This window comes from Rhopilema esculentum, chromosome 4, assembly GCF_057945365.1.
Source record: "Rhopilema esculentum isolate cy_ngs chromosome 4, ASM5794536v1, whole genome shotgun sequence".
NCBI classification, from domain to species: domain Eukaryota; kingdom Metazoa; phylum Cnidaria; class Scyphozoa; order Rhizostomeae; family Rhizostomatidae; genus Rhopilema; species Rhopilema esculentum.
The window spans coordinates 9,276,038-9,299,959 of record NC_142818.1 but is presented as its reverse complement, the minus strand read 5'-3'; the positions used below and the strand labels follow the sequence as shown (position 1 = coordinate 9,299,959).

The 23,922-nt window shown below is 35.1% G+C and overlaps 2 protein-coding genes across 3 annotated transcripts in view; one reads left to right on the top strand and one right to left on the bottom strand.

The window, feature by feature from the left end:
- LOC135690627 (RNA cytosine-C(5)-methyltransferase NSUN2) overlaps positions 1 to 9,910 on the bottom strand; it is a 14,552-nt gene extending 4,642 nt beyond the window's left edge. For both annotated transcript variants that reach the window (XM_065208228.2, XM_065208229.2), the window contains exons 1-13: positions 9,783 to 9,910; positions 9,332 to 9,424; positions 5,999 to 6,093; positions 5,057 to 5,155; positions 4,479 to 4,584; positions 4,149 to 4,220; positions 3,673 to 3,757; positions 3,318 to 3,454; positions 2,884 to 2,945; positions 2,092 to 2,166; positions 1,630 to 1,834; positions 1,155 to 1,288; positions 275 to 419 (exon numbers count right to left, since the gene is read on the bottom strand). In XM_065208228.2, coding sequence (XP_065064300.2) covers positions 275 to 419; positions 1,155 to 1,288; positions 1,630 to 1,834; positions 2,092 to 2,166; positions 2,884 to 2,945; positions 3,318 to 3,454; positions 3,673 to 3,757; positions 4,149 to 4,220; positions 4,479 to 4,584; positions 5,057 to 5,155; positions 5,999 to 6,093; positions 9,332 to 9,424; positions 9,783 to 9,815 — 1,341 coding nt within the window. In that variant the 5' untranslated portion in view covers positions 9,816 to 9,910. The remainder of the gene's footprint in view (positions 1 to 274; positions 420 to 1,154; positions 1,289 to 1,629; positions 1,835 to 2,091; positions 2,167 to 2,883; positions 2,946 to 3,317; positions 3,455 to 3,672; positions 3,758 to 4,148; positions 4,221 to 4,478; positions 4,585 to 5,056; positions 5,156 to 5,998; positions 6,094 to 9,331; positions 9,425 to 9,782) is intronic.
- LOC135690626 (vacuolar protein sorting-associated protein 35) lies at positions 9,858 to 23,922 on the top strand. Its single transcript, XM_065208227.2, has 17 exons — positions 9,858 to 9,992; positions 12,301 to 12,396; positions 13,148 to 13,244; positions 13,735 to 13,858; positions 14,387 to 14,569; positions 14,728 to 14,944; positions 15,523 to 15,606; positions 15,844 to 16,125; positions 16,489 to 16,637; positions 17,081 to 17,288; positions 18,080 to 18,145; positions 18,496 to 18,585; positions 19,324 to 19,446; positions 20,383 to 20,562; positions 21,544 to 21,801; positions 22,041 to 22,184; positions 23,074 to 23,922. Exons 1-17 carry the CDS (start codon positions 9,990 to 9,992, stop codon positions 23,251 to 23,253), a joined length of 2,484 nt encoding a protein of 827 aa, XP_065064299.1. The 5' UTR covers positions 9,858 to 9,989; the 3' UTR covers positions 23,254 to 23,922.

Below are 23,922 nucleotides of genomic sequence, written 5' to 3'. Positions count from 1 at the left end.
CGCATCTCCAACATAATCTTCTCTACATCTGTCACATATGGCTAATATAACTAATTCTGACGTTCTTAATTGCACATTTTTTTTAAATTGACTTAATATAATTGTTTAGACCTATTCTATACGTACATGAATTTAGCACTTCATGTCCCGAAATCATATCACTATGCAAACCATAGTGCTTTCTTGAGCAAATTCGATAACTCATTGTTCTTAAACAGTCGAATCAACGAATGACTAAGGATAGTCATTAAACTAATGCTAGCCAGTAACTCACTTTCTGCAAAAATTCCCATGGCAGCAACTTTTTGTGGGCCATTCTTTGAGCTTTGTTTTTACTCTGCCAAGGCAACGGTCCATTCTTCTTCAAGACAGCAATAAAGAATCCGCCAGTATCTTGTTGATGAGGGTACACACGGATACTAGAAAACACGAACAAAGAAATGCACTCTGGGATACAAGGAGAGAGAACTCGCGAATTGACGGTTTCTTGATCTCATTGGGAGGGAGCTCGATGTCCCTCGTTTTGCTTCTTTCATACGATATCAAAGTAAAAGCAAGGCCATTTTCCTTCACTTGAGTTTCACAGTGAATTTCCAATATCAGATAAAATAACAGCTATAGTATTTGTCAAATATAAACCCTTATGCATTGGATACAAGGATCACATAGTTTAATGACGAAAGACAAGAACTGGCAGGGCTGTTGAGAAACGCTAAATGTCTTAAGACTTTATCTACTGCTACTATACAATGGCAAAGAAAACATAAGCAGAAAGAGACACAATACTCTGACTAAGGCAGAATTTCTGTCTGTGAATTAGCTGACTATGAATTTGCTGAGCCAGTGAGCACTAGCAGTTTATTTGCTGGGTACATGCAGAAAACAAACCCAATAGAAAGGAGACCTAACGCAGTAAAGGAGGAGGCCTTGTTTGCTACATTTAAATGCTCACAGCAGGGTCGCTGAAGATATTGAATGAGAATAACAAATACCTTCACCTTTGCAGCATAAACATCAGTCACACCATGTAGGTTACAAAATACTCATCTAAGGCCTCTAAGTAAGATATCAGTCTATTCAATTTATATTTACAGCAATACGCTATCAGTACAAGCTATCTTTTCAAAGTTTTAGTTGATACAAACAAACCTTACCATCGTTGAAGATTTATCTTTTCGTTTTCTTCTGTTGTTGGAGGAAACATGGACTTTTTGTATCCTTCGTTGATGTAGGTTTCATTTTCAATGTCGTCAATGCTCTTTAATTCTTCACCAGCTTTGCTGAAAACCTTTAAAGGAGCAAAGAAAAAGGCTTAGACTACACCAGTCTTGCTTGCCATAAATTCTCGATAAACAACTATGGTATTTTGCAAAGTAGGAGCAACAGATCCATCTTGCATAAAATCATCGATGAAAGCCATCGAAGGAAGATTTATTGATATTGTACAAAAATAGTTAAGACATATTCCATCTTCAAAATCTCCAAGCTGAAGATGAGTTTCATCTAAAAACAGCTTTGTTTGGTTTGGGCAAATTATAATCTACGGAATATAATAAAGTTTACTATAGCTGCTGCTTTAATAAGCTCCTGATATAGCTGTAGATATATGATTTAAAAATTACACTTCACCTTCCATTTTGTCAAGCCAGGTGAACGTTTCAAATTTGGCAATTCCCTAGAAACATCAAGAAGCTCTACGGCCCCTTTAGACATGCTAATTGCTGTCGCTATCACTGCCTCGTCTTCAAGAGGATTCACCGTACACGTTGAATAAACAATGCGACCTCCTTCTGATAGCAGCTCTAATCCTCTGACCAAGATCTTCAGCTGTAGCCTTCAATGTAAACGATAATTTGAATGATGTTGAGAAATGACGTTGTGTTGGGAAAAACAAAAAAAACGACAATGTATTCTTCCAAGTACGCTCTTTTACTCAGCATATGAAACATGATCAACAGTAAATTAACGAAATGACACAGTTTATATGTGAAATAAAAAAAACAAGAAATGAAATCAGATCAAGAAAGTGTGTTTAATCTACTGTCTTCAGGAGGTACGCAGGTCTAAGGAACCTTTCAAGTTACTTCATACCGATGCAATGATACTCCTAGATGAGGGTTCCATCGTGGCCATATTTGGGGGTTTTTCCTCATTGTTCCGTCACCACTAAAATGAAAATAAAATACGAATTTTCAAATGCTGCGAAAGCGACCAAAAAGGATTAAATCCCCGCTAATAGTTAAAACATAACTCGCCTTCAAGAATCTTTCAGGCATCATCAACATGTTTATCATTCATAGGTGCATTTTGAATTAGCATAAAGCTTAATTTTTTGTGGAACAACTCAAAATTAGATAAGGAGAAACTTGCTAAAATTCAAGTTCTGGCTGTATCGCCAAATGCTGGACTCTTTAAAAGCCCCCCCCCCCCCCTCAACCTTCACTCGTTATGATTCCAGCTTGTTCATACATCTTCCGGTCTTAACCATGCACCTAGAGATGGACTGTATTTTATCTTGAATATCTTTCACTAGATAAATTTTAATGTCCAAAAAGGACCGGTATCTTGTAATAAAATACTTTTTCAAGGACATTTCCCATCTCTGGTTACCCTCGACTAATACTGCACCTTAAAAACCCTAATGGAAACAATAACACTTCAAAGAATCAAAAACTAATTTAAAATCTTGCTCATGGTCATAATTTACAAAACATAAGATTGGGCAGTTACTTGCTCCTAGTCCCTTCCTTAGCACTGCTATACATCATTTCCAAAAAATTCACACTCAATCCTTTCTTAAGCATTGTGGATAATTAGTTTCCTAAAAAACGCTTCGAAGCATTGTGGATAATTAGTTTCCTAAAAAACGCTTTAATGTTGTACCTGCACGGCACATCGCAAAGAATGCGATCAAACAGAAATGGTTCGGGGCATCCGTTTGAACTCTGCAGAGACAAAATTTGAAAATTAATTCGTTATTGGGCAAGATTAAAGACGTGAAGAGAAATCGTGCTAAATGTTGCCTTACGCTTTATTGACTAAATTCTTTATATCTACCAATCTTGAAACGTTCCTGACTCATTAATTACTATAAAGCATATTTGAAATGCTTTTCAAAAGTATCATAACCCCTTATCATAATTGATGGAGGTGAAAGTGGAAGTTTTGCTGACAAAACTTTTTAATTTCTATGGTTCCCTGTAATGTTTAAAGAAAAAATACATTGTTATCCACACATTTGGCTCACTCCAAAGTATAAAGGTGATATTGGTCTTAAGCCTATCTTGTCAATAAAATCTCGACTTTAGTATACATACATTGACAGTTGTGAGAAAGGGGTAAACACTGGCATCATGGTTGGTGATCATACAGCATGGGCTCTGAAGTCGTTTGCTTTGATGTACAAGCATATAGCATCGTCTATTATTTGAGTCATTAGCAACAATGACACCAGCTGCAACAAAGTAAAAGTATGATAAAATCAAGGAGAAAAAGATTTTATTGGAGAAATATCATTTATCGAGTCAAAAGTCTACGTAACCCAAACCATAAAAAAGGTTAACACAATCTAATTTGTCTAATTTTCAACAACAAAAATCATGCTTCGTAAAAGTTTTGATCGGAATATCAAGCCAACGGAAGGTTTATTAAAAGAATGTGAAGATGATTTACTTGGCAACTCTTTATCGCTGTCCTCGTTCATCATTTCTATCAGCTGAGCTGTCTTTGAGCCAGGAGCTGCACACATGTCTAAGACCTGAAACAAGTCAGCGTTGTGAAAATGTTTATAAACTTTCAAAATCATGAAGATACCAGCTATACCTTGTACTTTACCTTGACATTTTTAGAAATAAAATAGTTGATGATAAATTATTTTGGGTACCCTTCAGTAAGATAAAATTAGATTCCGTGTCTTACAATTAATTTTAGATGATTTTTTTACTAAAGGTATCGGATTAGTATAAATTGTGTAAATTATAAAATCAATGTTTCATAAACAACTGACTTACTTAAATAAACTGATTGATATTACATAAATGTCAGGATTAAATGCTGCTTTTTAATTCCATGAAGAAAAACTGGTGCCACAAGTTCACGTAATAATAAACACAGCAGTAGGGAAAACCTTAAAAAAAATGAGCCTTTACCTTGTGATATGGTTTAATATCCATGAATAATGGAGGTATCATGCTCACAGCCTCTTGTCTTGTTATTGCTCCCTGATTAAAATGAACAAATAAAAGGAAACATTAAAAAATTGAATATCTATTGCATATATAAATAAGCTGTTAAGATAGACTTAAATTAGCTGTTTCGACTGGGCCACATGACAGTAGTGCTATGTGATGCGACGATGTACCATCATAAATGGGATTTCAATTCTCTTGCAGTGACATTTTGGAAATTTAATGTGCCAACGCAAGATAATTTCACTATTTTTTATATCTTCATTATAAAATGCAAATAATAAGACTTACACAGTTGGTTTCCTGAACAAGAAACTTGTGAAACTGTTTCATCTTTTCAGACTTTCTTATCTCTCTTCTGGCAGTTTTTGTTTCCCAAGCCAATTCATCTGGGTACCTGGGGATAATTTAAACAGTAAAACATGGCACAATTTGTTGGTACTTTAAAAAATAGCATGAATGCAATTACATTTGAGAATTTATAAAAAATTTTCTCAAGACCCAATGGCAACAAAAACGCTGACAGATTTCAAAATATTTATTATCAACCCAGGTTTCTACAAAATCTCATGTCAAAGAGATCCAAATATCTGATATTACATTTCAAAAATGAAAATAATTAATTGTAACCTGTTTTGTACAAGAAAATCTGCTGCCTGATATGCGTGTGAAAAAAACTAGTATTAAGTTCTTGAAGGCATTTGGCATGGGCCTACTGCTTTGCTGCAGAAAAATACTGACTTCAATGTACAAACATTTTGCTTCCCAATATTTGATACTCTCATGACAAGATTAATTGGCACATCTACCTAAATGGTTGGATTCTTTTCAAAATTACTCTAAAAAATTCATAAATAATGGAAGGTTACCAGTGTAAAGGCGCAACAGGCTTTTCCTCAATATTAGCCTCATCTTCTTCCTGGTTTACAAATTCACTTTTTATTATCCTTAGTAGCTCCTGTGCATGACTATAAGTATAAAAAATACAGAGTAAAGCATTTTAAGCAAACTGAAGACAACACCAATGACTGACAAAAAATCAAAGGAGAAAACTGATTTTCTATGCCATACTTCTATGGTGTATATGTTACAATTCTGGACATGAACTCGAAGTGCCACAATTCCAGTCTAGTTTATTTCTACGGTTTAGAACCCTACTTATCTATCTGCAAGAAATCTGGCAAGCAGTATTAATGCTGATATTTTAATACAACTCATTCAATTTTCATAAAAACATTTATTTTATACATTACTTGATTTGGTGTATAGAAGAGGACAGTTGTAAGTTGTTACTCCAAGTTTTATGCTTAATGTGATCATCAAGCAACTGTATACATTTTATGCAATATTCCTTATAAATGAATATTATTTTGATATGAGCTGCATTTTTAAAAATAAACAAAGGGAAAAGTCTCACCTAAAACACAAAATCCTTATTTTCATAACGCATAACACAAAACCCTTATTTTCAGAATTTCGTTTTGGACATACCAGGCTGTAATTGAGTGTTGATATAGGCAGAATTGTACGCTTTGGCTTAAATAAATAAATATCAAAATATTTGATGACTGAAATAAAGGTCACAAATCACTGTTTTTGTCTGGCATTGTTATTTTTATGGTTTAATTTAGAAGAAAATATTTTGATACAGATTTAGTTTGATATAGAAACCTGTTCTTGGGATATGGCTCCCTAAAAATATGCAATTTGCAAAAAAACTAAAAATGCCATCACTAGACAACTTTTTCATTTTGAACAGATAAAAAAACTGAGCAAAATGCTAAAACAACTTTGAATTGAAAGCAATATACCTCTTATTGCCAGTTATCCTAAATGTTGAAGGCAAATCTCTTCTGAGTGCTGTCATAAATTCTTCCCATTCATGCTCTGGTAGCATCTCTTGTCCCTTTGAAAAATAATGTTAATTAAAGATTCAGCTAATGATTATAACATGACAAATAGGAATAAATTAACCAGAAAAAAACAGCTAAAACAGGAACAAATTAATCCCTTTAACACTGATAAAGAAAGTGTAAAATGCCAATGAAAAAGTTACTTGAGTTAAAGGTACTTTGGAGAAAAAGGAAATAGGAAACTTCATTATATTCATTGATACAACTGCAAGCTTCACAACAATTTAGCAACTGGTAATGTGCCAACCTGATGCAAAGGATAAAGGAAACATACAAATTGTAGCCTTAAAACATTGTTTTTTTTGGTAAGCAAGAACAAGGTTAAGAGGAAAGCTCAGGGGAATCCCATGATTTATTTCTACAACAGAAAAAGGCAGTCCCATGTTTGATTGGTCATGTATGATTTTTGAAATGATGTTATTTTGGCAGTTTGTTTCAAGACCGAGATCATTGTACTTGGCAATGATGAGTTGCATGATGTTCTCCAAGACAGCCAATGGAGATATTAGGAAATCTTATGTCAGTGTACTGGGGTGAAAGACAAGCAATGGGTGGATGATAATTCGAGCTTTCCTAGCAGCATTAGAATTAAATTTGTTTCAAAGCCCACTGTCAGTTAAACTACGTATAAAAATTTATTATTGGTTGTAAGAAGCAGGTCAGGATGACAATACATTTACGTTCAAAAAGAATTGCACCACTTCACTCACTAGTAATGGCAATGGAGTTGTAAACAATATGACTTTTGACAAACCCAATCAAATATAACTTCAAAACATTGACAGTATTTCAAGTTTAAATTTTGAGAAAAATCTCTTTTCAGAACTTTTAAAAATGCAAATTTTTTAATGGCCAGTCACAAAGCTTTGAAATCTTTGTACGCCTTGCTAATTTTAATCAAAAACTTTTGAGGCAGGTCATTTTTATGTACGAAGAATGAGTACATGAAGGGGGGATTTTGCTCAGCTCGATGGGTATCCATATATATATATATATATATATATATATGTAGAATTGTTGCCAATTGTGTAACAATGGATCGGCATTTTGATGAGTTCAACAATGGACACATAGAAGCCGAATTCAAAGGCGGGAGACAATCGAAACAATGCAGGCATAGAATGGCAAAATCAAAGGATTTTCCCAATTTTCCCAAACGAACAATCGAGAATCGTGACTTTCCCGATTAAGTGGGCAATTGAGGTTCGCTAATCGACACTTAGGTCTATAATCGGGCTATTAAATTGGGTTCGGCTGCTAGCCTGAGATCCCCTTTGTGGTCATCCTCTTAGATTCGACCAATCACCTTTAGATTTGCTCGTGACGTTGGGCAGTTAAAATTGGTTCTGCACGTGCATGTTGAACGGTGGCCAGAATAGATCAGAACCTTCTCGTAATTGAGAATGGTGCTTTCATCCTGTCAAGCGTCAACGTAATTAGACGTATAATTTGCAATTTGCTATGTAGGATACAAAAGAAAGTGCGGGAATGTGCGATTTCACGAGTTTCTGCAAGAATTAACTTTCATGCATGAGTCGTGGAAAATATATTGTAAGTGTTTCAAATCTGTTTAGTTTTTCGCAAGTTTTGCAAAGTCGGTGAAAGTTATTCGAAGATTTCCAGGCTTTGCGAAATTGTCACAAAATGCTTGCAGGGACTTTTCAATTTTCTCTGGGGTTGATCCAAAATTCATTCGAAATTCTTCAGACCCCGTTGGATAAGGTAGTTTGGTGTAGGAAAAACATAAAAACAATGGAAATTTGTTAAAAGTCTGAGGTCAGACCAACAGTTACGAAAATGACCAATTAATAATCTTGGGATCTGTGACTACATTTCTTCATCAAATAGTTGAGTTGAAGAAATCTTTGCACTCGCAACTAGGAAGTTTACGAAATTAAAAGTTTTGCTGCTCACAATTACGTACGAAAGATTCCCCTTCGTAATCAAGTAATTGCACTGCCGTGAGATCATTATGCTGGAACCGTTTTGTCAGCGCGGGTCGTTAGGGATCGTTAGGCACGCATCGATTTCTCCTTCTTGCAAAGGTTGATAGTGGAATTCAAAGATCTGGGTTTGGTAAACTTACTGCGTCATAGCATTGCCCGCTGTTTATCAAGAAAGTGTAAATCTGCGAAACGCATTTTGAAAAAGCAACCGAATAAGAATAATTATTCGTGTTATGTTATCAAGCAAAAAATGTCCTTCGTCAAATAAAAAAACAGATTCCCAGTTAGGTTCCACTCACAGAGCCCCAATAAATGAGTTCTGTAATCTTGGCGAGTCATAGCTCGTGCCACCGTTTTTTAGGTATTTTAAGTCTGTGAATCGCAATCTCATAGAGCATAAAGGTTCTTAGTTGTCTGGGAAACAGACTGGAAGCGCATCTAGAAAAGTTCAGACTTTTAATATATTTGGAATCTTCGTTGTCGTCATCATTGTCATCGTCGTCATCATAATCATCATCATCAATCATCATCATCATAATCATAATCATCAATCATCATCATAATCATAATCATCATCAATCATCATCGATCATCATCATCATCAGTTTTGTCCACATCGCCAATTCATAATATCGAAGTACCATTCCTCCACATTCTTCGTACATTGCAAAAGCCGTGCTATTTTATATGCCACATGATGATTTAAAAAAAACATACCCAAGATCACATTTAGGTGTCTGAGATCCCAGATGATCATTACTGACCTTGAATTTTGCAGAAAATTAAATTTTCACGGTGCCATGAGACACATGTATGTCTCTGTTTGTGACTGTATATAGCAGAAAATTTGGTAATATCATTCAAAGAGGAGAATCAAGAGTATTTTCTGTTTTTTTCATTTTCATGATGATACCTTTTCATAAATTTTTCATTATTTCTACCCAAACAGATATCTTCAAGGGCATGTGTCATGAAAATGATTGGCCAATGCAATACAATTATCTTTTTTATTCAATACAAAGCATGGAATCGAGGTCAATAATTTTACATTGCAACACTTTCTTTAACACTTTTCACTGCTTTTGTATTCATAGCAACACAATCAGGATACATTGATTCCACACTGGTCCTTGAGACTGACTATTTCAATCACTTATCTTACACTTGGTATTCAAGAAACATTTAGGAAACTTTAGTACTAAAATCAACAAAAAACTAAGAATCCCAAGCTTACTTTCTAAATTAGAACTTCGGTCATATCACAATTATACTTATCCATAAATACCTTGTAGCAGGATTCAAATAACTTGTTTTCTCTTACTATATTCTGGTATGAATCTTTACAACGATCATCGTAATCTGGGTGCTTCTTTTTCCACTGAAAAACAATATATCGTATGGAGATCAGAGAAATGGTTTGGCAATGTGCTACAGGCTACATAGGAAAACTTTCAAATAGTTACATTTTTAGCCTACTTACAATTACAAAATAACATTCTCTTAGGGGTCTCTTAACATTGAGTTATTCTGGTTAACATAAGTCTGTTACAACAATATATTAGACAAAATTTCTTTTCGCCTTCTACACTTCTCGAGGAAATCTAATAAGTTAATGTAATCAGTTAATTATTATAGATGCCATGCATTTACTAAATAATCTGATAGCATCACGACAACAGTTACACTGAAGGGCACAGTAAAAAACATTAAACTCAATTTGAATGCAAATAACCCACCTTGAAAGACTTTTTTGACTTGTTTTTACCCATGACTTCCAACGCACTCAATTGCTAAGAAATGTCCTGTGAAATAGAACCAAAACGTGTGTGATACCATTTTCATCGGGCCTCTTTTACAGAAAATGGTCACGAGGTTTGGAACCATTTTGACTGTGACCAGAAGAAGTCAGGGAGGCGGCCCACTGGTAAAAGCTAGAAGTGAAAATGGTATGATATTTTGTTTATACAAAATAAATTGCTTTGTAGGTTCAATACAATTGACAGTCAAAGGGTAGCTCTAGCTCTTTTAAATCGATAACCCTCAATAATTCGATGTGGTCTTCCACAAGTATCAAAAGCGCGAGCGTTTTCATGTTTGAAAGGGAACTGATTATGGATAAAGCTCCTCAAGTTCCGTAATGATTGCATTTAACCTCCTGTCCTTCTCTGCATCCTTCTTTCTAACTATTAGAACGACATGGATTTTGGATTGCTCATGTATGCATTTTTGGGTATTTTTGAAGCTACATCTTACTCAGAAAAACAAGGGGTAAAGACCACACCATTAGAAATGAAACAATATGCCGTTACCAGGAATCTTACTCTTTGAAGAGATCCAATGACTTGCAAAACAGTTAACAAATTTTCAGATTTTCATGATAAACTAATGCTGTGAATAAAGTTGTTGTGTGGATATGATCGATACCAGTCTTTCCTGCAGAATTTGGCAAACTCACAATTAATATGATTTCATTGTTATTTACAGTATACAAGCAAAAAAATCATTGAATGTACTCATTGAATGTTGCCTATGTTAGAATTCTTCATACCAAAGGCTCTAATAAAGAATGGAAAGCAAGAACGAAAACTTTCTCTACCAAAAAACGGTGATCACAACAACAGAACAACTTTACACAAGGAAGACAAAAACGTGCTATATGGTAAAACAAAAGAGGTGTTGGTGATAGCAATAACACAATAATCAAAAGGCTGTCCATTGTTTCTATGATGGGGGTAACTAAAACATCGCATCATCATAATTCCAACAGCCTAGAAACTGCCAATAATTTTGCAGCACCAGTATTAGTTAATATTAATATTGATATTAATGCTAAACTATTTTTAAACTAAACAATGCACCAGCAAAGCAAAACTGACTTTAAGAAAACGTTAACAACATGCAAATGTTAAGGATTGGCTAAACGTTTTTGACACAATATTTGGTTTTCTCTCCCTAAAAGCAAAACTATTAACGGAATCAGATTAAACATATATCATTCGATGCACAAGAATGTGGTGATTCCAACAATATCAAAATAACTGGCAAATATTGTAAAATGATACTTTACAGGCATATTTATTGCTTAAATGAGTGTACCACCTTCAAAAGCTATATTTTACTCTTGCCGTTGAGGTAACAAAATCTGACATATATCAGCAGAACGCACAGATCCTAAGCTACCAAAGTGTGTCTCAGTTTTTTCAAATTTCTCCTCCCCTTGGAACTATAACTTATCACAACTTGGTAAATAATTTTTCTAACCTCCTGTGGCCATATGTGGTTATTAAAGATGAACCAGAACAAGTACAAAAATTTGCTTACTCAACATCTGGCCTGGCCGTGTGCAAATTTTTGAGCCTTTGATTGGTTCCTTGGGTACAAAATAGCTTTTTGTACCTGTATGTAGAGGAATTGTGAGCCCAGAGAAAACAAATTTTACTGATGGAGCTTGAAAGGTACAGACGTAAACCACAATGTAATCTGGGCCAAGTCACTTGAAGCTTAAAGATCATTAAACCTGTTAAAATAAACACAGCCATACATGGGATTCATGGATGTGCCATGCAATGATTGTAAATGAGACATGCGTCCACAATTGCAAGGCAACCCTATTGGCTTAAAAGTCAAGAGATTTTCAGACCGCAACTAAAAACTTTGATAAAAAAATTTTTTCCACTTTCAAAATTTTGTTTGGTTTCAAATTTTGTGTCATTGTGTGCCTTGCAAGTTAGGCTAGTAGAATGTGAAGAAATTGGAAAATGGGTCTTTTCATCCAGAAAAAATTCATCGTAAACCTAAGTGCATGCACAATTTCAAGTGTACACTTCAAAACTCGAAATTCTGGTATGCTCATGCATATTCTTGTTCAAAAAGGCCTTATATTTGAAGAAATCCGTTTTAAAATAAGTAACTTCTAACTCTTGCAAAAGTATTCTCACCCAAGGTTATATACACAGTTTGACCCTGATTTGCTTTTGAATAAAAACATAATTTTTTGAGTGGAAATATGTCATCTATATTAATACAATCTTTTAATCTTCTGTACGAAATTTTGTTGTCAGAGAAATATAGCCAAACTTTTTCAAGAAACAGTATGTGGAAAACTTTGAATGAGATTATTGTTCATTGTTGTTCTTTGTTTTGATAAGCCCCATTTCTGGATGACCCTAGAAAAGCTAAGAAAATCATGTTACTTCCAAAACCAGTTCAAAGACATTCGATAACCACCACACATATTTTCTTCTCTTACAATAGGCATCTACATTGTCTCCACAAGAAGAGCAGGATAAACTGCTAGAAGAAGCTGTTCAAATCGTCAAGACACAATCATTTCAAATGAAAAGATGTTTGGTATGACCAGTTTATATATTTACTGAGAGTTTTGCTTGCTAGTGTTAATATTTACTTGCATGTGAAATGCTTTTCATTAGTATATCATAGTCAAAAATTTTTCTCTCAATTTTGGTTGGAAACTGGAATCTTAAAGACCCACTTTCAACCAACAAAGAAGCACTATATTTTACAGGGTCTTCTCTTGTTTTTTATTCAGCATTGTTTGGAATCAGTTGTCCCAGAATTTTTCAGCATTTGAGCTGCTTTTAAGCAAAATATTAGTAAAGAATAGATATGATATCATCCTAGAAAATTCAGAACCAGTTAATTCCATGGTAGTTATTGATTCAACCTTTACAATTCCAGTATACATTAAAAGGTATTGAAACATTTTTAAATTTTTTTATTGCTATTTATTTAACAAATTTTTTTCACAACCTATGTGAACAGTTGTATAAAGGGGAAAAATTAGTTAGAGATCTTGATTTGACCTTCAAGTTCACATAGCAACATGAAAGTTTGTATTAAAAAAAGAAAAATGTTTCAAAAGTATCTTTTTTCATCCTTTGCTAAGATGGATTTGTGGAATTACGATGATCATTGTTTCTGTTCTTATCATAAAGTTCTTAACCAGATTGTGCTTTGCACCTAGTGTTCCAGTGTTTTTATTTGGCTGTATCTCCACTGTGTGTTTCTAATGATTCATTTGATATTAACATTTAAATAATGAATACATTCAAACTGTAAATTCAAACTGCCACATATTTAGGACAAGGCAAAGATAATGGATGCACTGAAGCATGCTTCAAACATGCTTGGAGAACTGCGAACCTCTCTATTGTCACCAAAAAGCTACTATGAGCTTTGTATCCTTTTTTAATCTTTAACTATTTCAAATGCCCTTGGTGCTTCTTTTTATTCTTTTGTATATATGGTAAATGAACAGGCCATCATTAATATGTGTCTTGTAGAACTTAAAAATCAAAGACTTGGTCAAAATAGGCAAATAGAAATTTATTTTTCATTTTGATAAATGTTGTGCGGCTGTTACCAATGTTTTTACCAGAAAATATTGTTCTAGATTGAATGTTAATAAATGCATGAACTATAGATTCTATAGCCTTGCTATATTGAATGGATATTGGCATAAGCGCATATCAGCAGATGGTATTAGCTTCTACAAACTTGCTATGCTAGTTGCTTCAAATCCCAAATACAACTTAGACCACAAGGCTAATCCATTTGGTATAAAATGCTTAATATTATCTTTGGAACGACAAGGCTGATTTTTGTACAGAGAAAGGCATATCTTAAAGCTTTTTTCACTAGGTTTATTTTGCCTTAATTTTATGGAAGATATGAGCGTAAGCGATGAACTCAGTCATCTTGAGCTTTATCTTGTTGATGAGTTCTCCAAAGGCCGGAAGGTCAATGATCTGTATGAACTGGTGCAATATGCGGGAAACATCATACCAAGATTGTAGGTTTATTCTTGCTAATAAGGATTTATTCCTTATGATTTACTAACTTGAATGGCTATTTTGTTCTTGTTTCAATATTCTGTTAGGCTGCTATCAAAGTTATTCTTGAATACTCTGTTAGGGTTATATAACATATTTACTCTGGAGTAGGGACAAAATAATTTAGATTTTATTCATGATTTTCATTTTATTAAGAGCAGGTGGCTGTTAGTAAAAAATAGAACTTTTGATATTTAAAGCCTTTCGATTCCAATAATTTTGCGTTTTTATAGAACTGGTTTCACCAGAATACCCTTGATAAGGCCTTCTTCTTACAGCATATTGGCCAAATTCTATGATCAGCCTCAATTTTCAAGGGAGAATAGTATTTAAGGGAAAAAATCCCAACATGCTTGGCTAAAGTTTCGCTTGATTTCACTCTGTTTAAAGAAACTTTTAAACGAAATTTCAAACTCTTATAAACGAATTGTGTGAATGTGTCCGGTATAATTTTATGTTTTGATAATGTCCCACATTCTTGTCCAAAGATATCTGATCATCACGGTTGGTGTCGTTTACATAAAGTCTGGCGAGGTAGCACGGAAGGATATTCTTAAAGATCTTGTTGAAATGTGTAGAGGTGTTCAGCATCCATTAAGAGGGTTGTTTCTGAGAAATTTTCTTCTTCAGTCAACTAGAGGAAATCTTCCAGATGCAGATGGCAGTGTGAAGTAAGTTAATCACTGTTAAACAAAGTTATTTGCTTAACTCGTAGCTCTTTTGGTCAGTTGTTTGTATACCAGTGGAAGTTCAAGAGACAATTTCTGACGTTGCTGCAAAATTCTATCAAAGGTTAACTGGGAATAATTAAGAGATACTGTTGTTTTAGGAACTCTGAAACAGATGGAAGTATCAAGGACTCAGTGGACTTCATTCTGTTGAATTTTGCGGAGATGAACAAGCTTTGGGTACGAATGCAACATCAAGGGCACTCAAGGGACAGAGAGAAAAGAGAGAGGGAACGACAAGAACTGCGAATTCTTGTCGGCACAAATCTTGTACGTCTGAGCCAGCTTGAGGGTATTGACATGGAAATGTATAAGAAGGCAAGTGTTTTGAACAAGATTTTAGATAAGATTTTTCATTAGATTTTTCATTCATTTATTTAGCGGACTCTCAGTGTGATATTTTTATTTGAAGTTGCTCTGAGGGATTATTTTCGGATGAGTAGGTTTCTTGTGTCATATGTTTCTAATCATGTTAGCAACAGATCAAAAGATAAGCCAATGTGACAGTTTTTTAAGAATAAACCTCGGTGTTATCTCATGTGTCAAGAAATGGCTCACTCACAACCATGATTTTTATCAATTTACAAAAAAATATGAAGCTTAAATGAATATGGTGGTAAAGCAAAAGATTATTTCACGAAAGATCTATTATAACTCATTTTTGGCAGTTTGGAATCACTGATAACGTATGTTGTTGAAATGACCCAGGTTTAGTTACAAAACTAGAAAAGAATTAATGGAGTTGTATCCTCACAATGCAAAAAATAAGGTGTGCTTAAGTCATTCTTGTTAGATTCTTTTTATTTAACTTGATAACAGGTTTGAGCATGTTGATTAATTCGCTATTCTGATAGTTGTTTTAGAGTTCTTTTTAGCAACTTCGCTATTTTTTGCAGGATGTTCTTCCTGGAGTATTAGAGCAAGTTATTTGTTGCAAAGACCCCATAGCTCAAGAATATCTCATGGAATGCATTATTCAGGTTAGTGCTTTCGAAGTGTATTTGACTGTGAACTTTTGCCTATCTTCTTAATGAATTTCGATACAATAACAAGACATTTCTCATTGTCCCTCATTTTCAAAGTGGCATAAGCTTTTTAAACGATTCAAAAAGGCAAGCTTATTTGTAGTATAAAAAAATGTTTTCACGCTTTTCTAGCAAATAGCATACTGTTTTCGTTCACAACCTAATCAACTAAATTCGTACTCTATTTGGCAGGTTTTCCCAGACGAATTTCATCTTCAGACGTTGAATGCGTTTTTGAAGTCCTGTGCTGATTTACATCAGAGTGTCAACGTGAAGAACATCATTATCGCTTTGATTGACAGATTGGCAATGTTCGCCTACCGTGGAGATGGCTCCGGTGAACCTCAAGATATTAAGCTTTTCGAAATTTTCTCCCAACAAGTTCCTCATGCTGTTCAAGGTGATGGTGCTGGAATTCCTGAAGACATTCGGCTGTTTGAGATTTTCTCGCAGCAAGTTGCCCATGTAATTCAGGTAATAATTCCAGTTTTATAACTTCTTTGTTTTCAAATTTAGTTTGTTAGTTTATCTTTGTTCCAGACTTAAATTCAATTTGATTATTTATAGCTACTTTAATATGAAATCATAGCACAGTTAATTCCAGGAATTTGCTTTTCACGGTTGGTTTTTGCTAAACCTCCAACTTATGCAACCTAAAAAAGGCTGCGTGCTGTATAAGTCGTTGCGAATCTGAAGTTGGACTTTGAAATTTAATTTCGAAGCCTTCGTCTTTTCTTTCTTCTGTTTACGTCCCATTGCGTTTTTTGGTTTTTCGTCCTTTCCTTTCTCGTGATTTGTATTGCACCGCAATAACAAGGCTTTTCCATATTCTTTTAGTCTCGTAGTGATATGGCAACTGAAGATATCGTTGCGCTGCAAGTTTCACTTATCAACCTCGCACTGAAGTGTTATCCGGACCGGGTTGATTATGTTGACAAGGTGTTGGAATATACGGAGGAGATTTTCAGCAAACTTAACCTTTCCCAGTGCGTTTCATATTCATCTTCAAATTTAGTTCTTATTTTATTTAAGAAGGTCCAAGATTCTAATTTGATGAAAAGCAAGAAATTCCGAGTCGTAGGGACATGACGTCTTTATAAGTGAATAAGTTTTTACGCATGGGTGGATCACATCGACTAGACTGTTTCCGTTGAGTACAGGCTATTACTGTTAAGTAAGGACTAGAGTGAAAAAGCACCAGGCCCTAACTAGCTGTTTAAAGATAATATTTTAATTGTTGTAATCAGTCCTCTTGCTTGCCTTAGCTATCTTAGTTGGTTGTTGCATCCATCACGTACTCCATGATGGATTTGGGACTAAAGTGGTACTCTATCTGATCGATCCACACTAATTCTTTCCATCACCTTGTTTATTTCTGTTTACCAACAACCAGTAACAAACGTGCTCTAAGATATTTTCTCCTCTGCAGCATCGATAAAAACAACGCAGTTTCCAAAGAACTCATGCGCCTTCTCAAGATTCCTGTTGACGCCTACAACAATGTTCTCACAATTCTAAAGCTGAAACACTTTGCTCCGCTGTTTGATTATTTCGACTACCCTACAAGAAAAGAGATGGCAATGTATGTGATCAACAATGCTTTGGATAATGAAACATTGATACCTTCACAGGAAGAGGTAACGGGATTTTTGCTTAACTTTTTTTGGAATTTTCTGTTGCTCCATTTCGTAAGCTTACAGTATCTTAACTTTGTAAGTAGTTTTTAAAGTTTAGGGAAGGATTCGTTTTTTTTTCAGAAAGATCATTGTCCTGCAAGCACACAGATAATTTGTGTAAATCGAATTTCACATGGACTCAGTCCGAAAACAACCCAAATTAAATTCATTCAGCACCTGGTCGAAGGCAAAATAAACAATAATTCCTTTGAGGGCCCAAGAATCTTTCCAAATGCAGTTGACAACTTTGTTTGAATTTATAGTATTTAAAAACCTATGACGAATCTATTTTGTAGAGGCACATTATATAGATTCACATTATAAGAAGCACATTATAAAGTTTTATTATGCTACTTACCTACCTGTTGAGTTTTAAGGGTGTTGATTTTTTGCACTTCTACTTTTTAGGCTTGAGATTTTGAGGCACGGCAGTTTGTGAAGTTTTATCTTCATCTTCACAGTCATAGAACCCGTATCAAAGGACCTCATAGCTGTTGATATTACGCTCATTTATAACCCCCCTAGAACTTACTATTGTAGTCGATTCTAATAAGTGCAAAACAGGGTGGAGAAATTGCACTGAGAGAAAATGCGTTTGGGTGTCACAATCAGTGTAGGATACGCATAGCGTGTCCTGTCATCTAAACAATTTTTAAGAACTTTGATATTTAAGGCTCTTTAATAATTTAAAAACGATACTATTGCTTTTTCCCAGTCTAAGAATTTGATAATGACATTGAATACGTCCTTAGGTTGACTCGGTGCTCCGTCTAGCTGGCCCACTTATCATGGATCAAGATGATCAACCATCTGAAGTCGTGAGTGAAACTTAATGTTTATCGGCTGCTTTCTTGCTTCCTTCTTCTTCTGTGCCTTTCTGTTAGTTTTTATTTCGTCATGTGTATTGTAAACGCACGCCTGTCTAAAAGAGTCACTTTAAAGAAGATCAAGTGGCAATTAATTTCTTTCAAAGAAGATAATCATGTTTTTTACAGTTCAATATTCTTCATAAATCATAAGCAGTCTTTGTCAAGACATTTTGCTTGTCAATGCCTTACTGTTTCCGTCAGATGTTTTTGTAACTTTTTTTTTGTACAGTATATATTTTGACTATTTTTTATATCACCATTGCCTGTTTATTTGACATGTATAAAACTTTTGCCCGCAGGAAGACCCAGAAGACTTTGCGGAAGAACAAAGCCTCATGGGAAGGTTTATCAATCTGCTCTATTCAGAGAATTCGGACCAGCAGTATCTGGTAATGTACTGATTCGCGGTTATTATTTTCATATTAACTCACCCTTGATCTTAAAAAAACTGATAAAGAACATTACAGGTTTCCTAAAGAAGCTGTAATTATCTTTCATCTGTTTGGTATCCAGTTTCTTCAAAGGTTTGCCATCGAAAATGTTTTACCTTTAGTAAATTTAATGCAAAGGAAATTTAACATGATTTTGATAATTTCAATTTGAGTTAAAAAACAGTCGATAAACTCTTCCGTTATAAGTGGGATTTAAATCAGTTAAACAGGCTCTACAGTATTTGAATGACTCATCTGAACTTTTTCGCAACGTGCTTTCTCTTCTGTCCTTTGCAGGTTAGTATTTTCTTATATTTTTTTGATAAGCCATATAATGCGTTTTGGTTTATCGTTAGTGCCACTCATGGTAAAAGCTTGATGAACTTGTGTTTTCTCCCAAAAAAAATTGCAAAATGCATCTTAGGTTTAGCTACCTGTTAAGTGTAATTTTGCTTATTCTGTATAAATGCTGATGTGCGAGGACAGAGTCGAAGCTGAAAAACGAAACAAGCATTTTTGAAACCCGGTTAAAAATTATCAAAACAGGTGTAAATAAGCTGCTTAGTTCCATCTAGAATAGCTGAGCTCAAGGACCTGCAAGAGCTGCTTTATTTACGACTGCACCCCCTAATTTTCCAGTTTTTGTTTTCTACGTAGATATGTGGTTGTATCATTGATAATGTTTGTATTTTGCAGATATTGAATACTGCAAGAAAGCATTTTGGCAGCGGTGGTGAGCAAAGGATCAAGTACACGCTGCCACCGCTGGTTTTCTCCGCTTTTCAACTGGCTTTCAAATACCGAGATGAACAGGAACAGGCAAGAGCCTTTTTCAATTATTAAGTATTAAAGCGTTCGATTTGTATTCAATATTTAAAGACTCATTGCTAACAATGAGCCTTTGCGAGGGTGGCAAATTATCCAGGCGACAATCCAAACAATGGCAGTAAACTTCTACGGATTAACCAAAATTGATTTCAGGCTGTCTGAAAATGCATTATGGGATGCTTGCGTGTGGCGCAAAGGCTCATTGTTAGCAATGAATCTTTAATGTAAATCCAAACGGCTTGTCTGCTTTTCATCCAAACCTTAACAATCCAGACTGGGGACATTGCTACGGCTGTTCGATTGCCGTCTTTGTAACCATTAACTATGTAACCATTTGTAACCATAGTTTGAACAGTTGTAACCATTTTGTAGCGATTGGTTAATTATAGGATTTTGAATGTTGCCAGGACTGCACAAATGTTTTCGCGAATGAGCTGTTTCTTCCAGGAAATTAGGCAATCAGTCTTGGAAAAGAGCAACCTTTAGGGAAAATGTCTTTGGGCTTTTATCTATCAATCAATGTGCAGAATTTGTTATGCATTTTCATGCGTCATATCAACAGGAGCGAATCATAGGAAAGTCTGGATATGATAAACCAGTACTTCAGGAAACGTTTTTAGCATTATTGTACTTATTCGCCAGTAGTGCCCTTTCAAGATAGTCCATGGCCTTGCTCCTCCTCCCCCCCCCCCCCCACCCCGCTCTATCACCAAAACTTTGTTAAAGTTCTTGATGATGCTCGGGGTTGTAGAACTAAGGGGCTCAGGGGGGTTAAGTCCTCTTTGTTAGCTATTGTTTTGAGAGTCCTTTTGTTCTTTTTCATAGCACTCCACCCCTGATGATCATACGCGAGAACTAGTATACAAGAAAGTAATTCTTGATGGAGTTTCTAGGATTCGTATTAATGATTCGTGTTTAACTCTTTAGGACGAGAAATGGGACAAGAAATGCCAAAAAATATTTCAGTTCTGCCACCAAACCATATGCGCCTTGTCAAAAGCTGAATATGCCGATTTATCTTTGAGATTATTCTTGCAAGGTGCAATGGCGGCCGACCAACAGAGGTTTGCTAATGCAGAGACTGTGGCCTACGAGTTTATGAGCCAGGTGAGGTTCTTCATAACTTCAAAGCATCGCTTAAAATCTTTAAGTTATATAATACTGAATTTGGTTGTACTCTCTTGAAAAGAATGGGTTGCTGGATAATAAGGACAGGTGGGGAGACTGTTGATGATAAATAACAGGGGTTTGTGGAATAAGTGGAGTTATTGAGCTTCTGCATAAAGTGTAAGTGTATAAAGGCTGGTGGAATTTAAGTACCCCACTTATGTTGCTCTACTTATGTGCAGTGGTTTTGCATTTGAGGGTCCTATGAATATAAGATGAGGTCGTTAAGAGCTAAAGTTCATTTTATAAATAGCAAAAAAGCTTTAAAATAAAACAAGAAATTTGTCACAATGTGTCATTTAACAAGGAGCTTTTTTACTGTAGACACTGCCTTTCGAGCAAAGAATTTGAGAAAGGGGTCCCTTTTTTATAAAGTTTATGTGCACGAAGCATTAAAAAGATTGTAAAAAAATTAGATGAAGGCAAGGGAAAACTACGTTTATACTCAGATAAACAAAAATAAGATTGAATCAAAGCTTGGGAAAGTTTATGCTATAACCTGTTCCTTTCTCGAGTACATAATACCTGTTTGGAATAGTTTACCAGGTCATGTTTTTGATAAACTTTGTTTTGATACCTCTTTCAGACTCTGCTTTACCAATCTTGGCAGTAGTAATATTATCTTGATTGATGTGCAGCCTCCTCTGGGTCGACTCCTTGTGGTGAAAACAATAAAAACTGCAATGGCTGTTATGACGTAAGCCAATAGGAAAAGCATACCCGATCGGTTTTGTTTTGATCAGCTGACATCTTCCAATGCCTGACGTCATTGATGAGTCAAAAAGAATACATTCATGTTGAGTCTATCTCAGATTTCTCGGCCTTATGTAGACAGACATCAAAACAACCCAAATATTATTTGATTCTTTTTACTAACTTTTTCCAACAACGAACTTGATCTTCATTCGATCTTTTTTTTAGGCCTTTGCTATTTACGAAGATGAAATCTCAGATTCAAAAGCACAGCTTGCTGCAATAACCCTAATCATTGGAACTTTCGAGAAAATGAGCTGCTTCAGTGAGGAAAACCACGAACCACTGCGCACCCAGTGTGCTTTAGCGGCCTCAAAGCTGCTCAAAAAACCGGATCAATGCCGGGGAGTTTCCGTATGCTCCCATTTATTCTGGTCCGGGCGGACTATAGATGGAGAGGATGCTGAGAAGGGAGAAAGTGCAGAGGTAAACTGAATATGAACTTTTGAGAATTAAGCTCCGATGATGATTAAACGTACGTACTTTTGCAAAATGATAACTCCTGCAAAATTTTCCCTTTTCAGCAACCAATGTTTTTGACCTCTGTGTTTTTGACTGATATTTTGAAAATAAAAGAAAAAGCTTGAATTCAATTAGACGAGATTTTAACTTGGCGGGTTTTCGTTAAACGTGACTTAAATTTGTCATTCTGTTGCTTTAATTAGTGTCGTGACAGCAAGAGGGTGATGGAATGTCTTAAGAAGTCATTAAGGATCGCCAACCAGTGCATGGACCCGACTGTTCAAGTGCAGCTTTTTGTTGAAATTCTGAATCGATACTTATTCTACTTCGAGAAAGGAAATGATGCGGTATGTATGTTTGTATTTTCTCATCCCCAATATGATCTCAACTGCTGTTTATGTTTTTCTAAGAGGAATCTGCGAATGGAATCTGCGATGTGTCTTTATTCTGCGATGGGCCTAATTTGTAGATGCTGCGAGACTTTGCAGCTAGAGTTGTGACCAGCAGCATTTATCATTATATTTCTGGTTCCATGAAGAAAAGTTTTAATAAGCCTATTTTAGTCGATATGATGTTAATAGCCAGAGCTTGCATTGGTAACAGATCTTTAAATAGACTTGTTCAGTATTGTCTAGAGAAATGTATAGACAATATGATAGTATGAAAAACGTAGGCTATAGTCCAACTGAACTCCAAACGGTGCTATTGAAAACGGTAATTTGTCAGAAGATTCTCGTATGGAGGTCAAGAATACGTCGTCTGTCAAAGCGTTTAATACCAATCTGATTTTGACATCATCTGTTACTGCTATGAGGTAGGGTTTTTTTATTAAGATTTGATTTTCAATTTCTATGTACGACCCTCAAAAAGGATTATTATGATTAAGACAACTGTGTTCAAAAATTGAAATGATATAGCAAACTAAATGTTTTTATTTATGTGAGCTGATTTCTTATTCTAAGAAGCTTGGAAAATATGGCTTATACCAAGGTGTAGCAGGTGTATGAGCTATGTGTAATGATTTTCTAGGAATAGTGAATACCACACAACATCGCATTTTTTGGTGGCAGGGGGTCCGGCTCCTGTATCTCCCTATTGCTACGTCCTTGAGGCAGTGCAACTCTTATGTGTGCTTTATCTGCCTGCTCAGCGTTAATGTAAAATAAGCTCTCTAGATGCAGAAGTCACGAATGTCAACAACACTCTTTTGTTTAGTTCGCGTTTTCTTATTTCCAGGTGAATGTAACGATTTTGGGTCAATTATTGGATAAAATACGGGAGGATATTCCCAATTTAGAGACGAATGAAGAAACAGAGCAGATCAATAAACATTTTCAAAACACATTGGCTCATATTCAAGTGAAGAAAGAAGGTTCTGAAGAAAGTGAACCAATGTATGAAGGGCTTAATTTATAAGTTAATATCATAATTAAATTTTTCCTATTTTGCATTCTTATTACGCAGCCATATTAGATTGGCAAGAGACTAGCTCCAAAGTACTATATTAATTTTTTCTAGCCAAGCCTTTATAGTCTAGCGTTATTAGTTTATTGTTCTCTAGGCAGTTTTCAAAAGATGTTATATTTCTAAATATAGCTTTGTTTAGTCAGCCAACAAGACATAGAATTTTATACATCTTTCAGAATGTAGTGATCGCTTATTTCCATACAGGAAATACCGTGATATTAAAATATTTGGTTCTCAAAGCACCTAATGTTCGTGGTTATTACACTTTTACATTGGTGTTAACCGATTAGGCAATCCTGGTAAATAAAACGTTAACTCTCATGGGCTCTCATGGGCCCATCATTTCGCACCATTCTTTATGCAATGCCAAAATACTATAGCTCATAATTATAAATACTATCAAAAGGCCTTGGTTGCAAATCCTTGTAATTACTTCATTTGTGTAATTTTTTCGCATAGTATACGTTATTGTGATTTGTTGTTTTGTAAATCTAGAATTTAAAATGATTCCAGAATACCAGTCAAAAATCCAGTTTGATCCATCGTACTGTTTTCATTTCTCAAGCACGTATTGTCGCTATTTAGTAAATAGACAATTGAGGTGGCATTAGCAAAAGT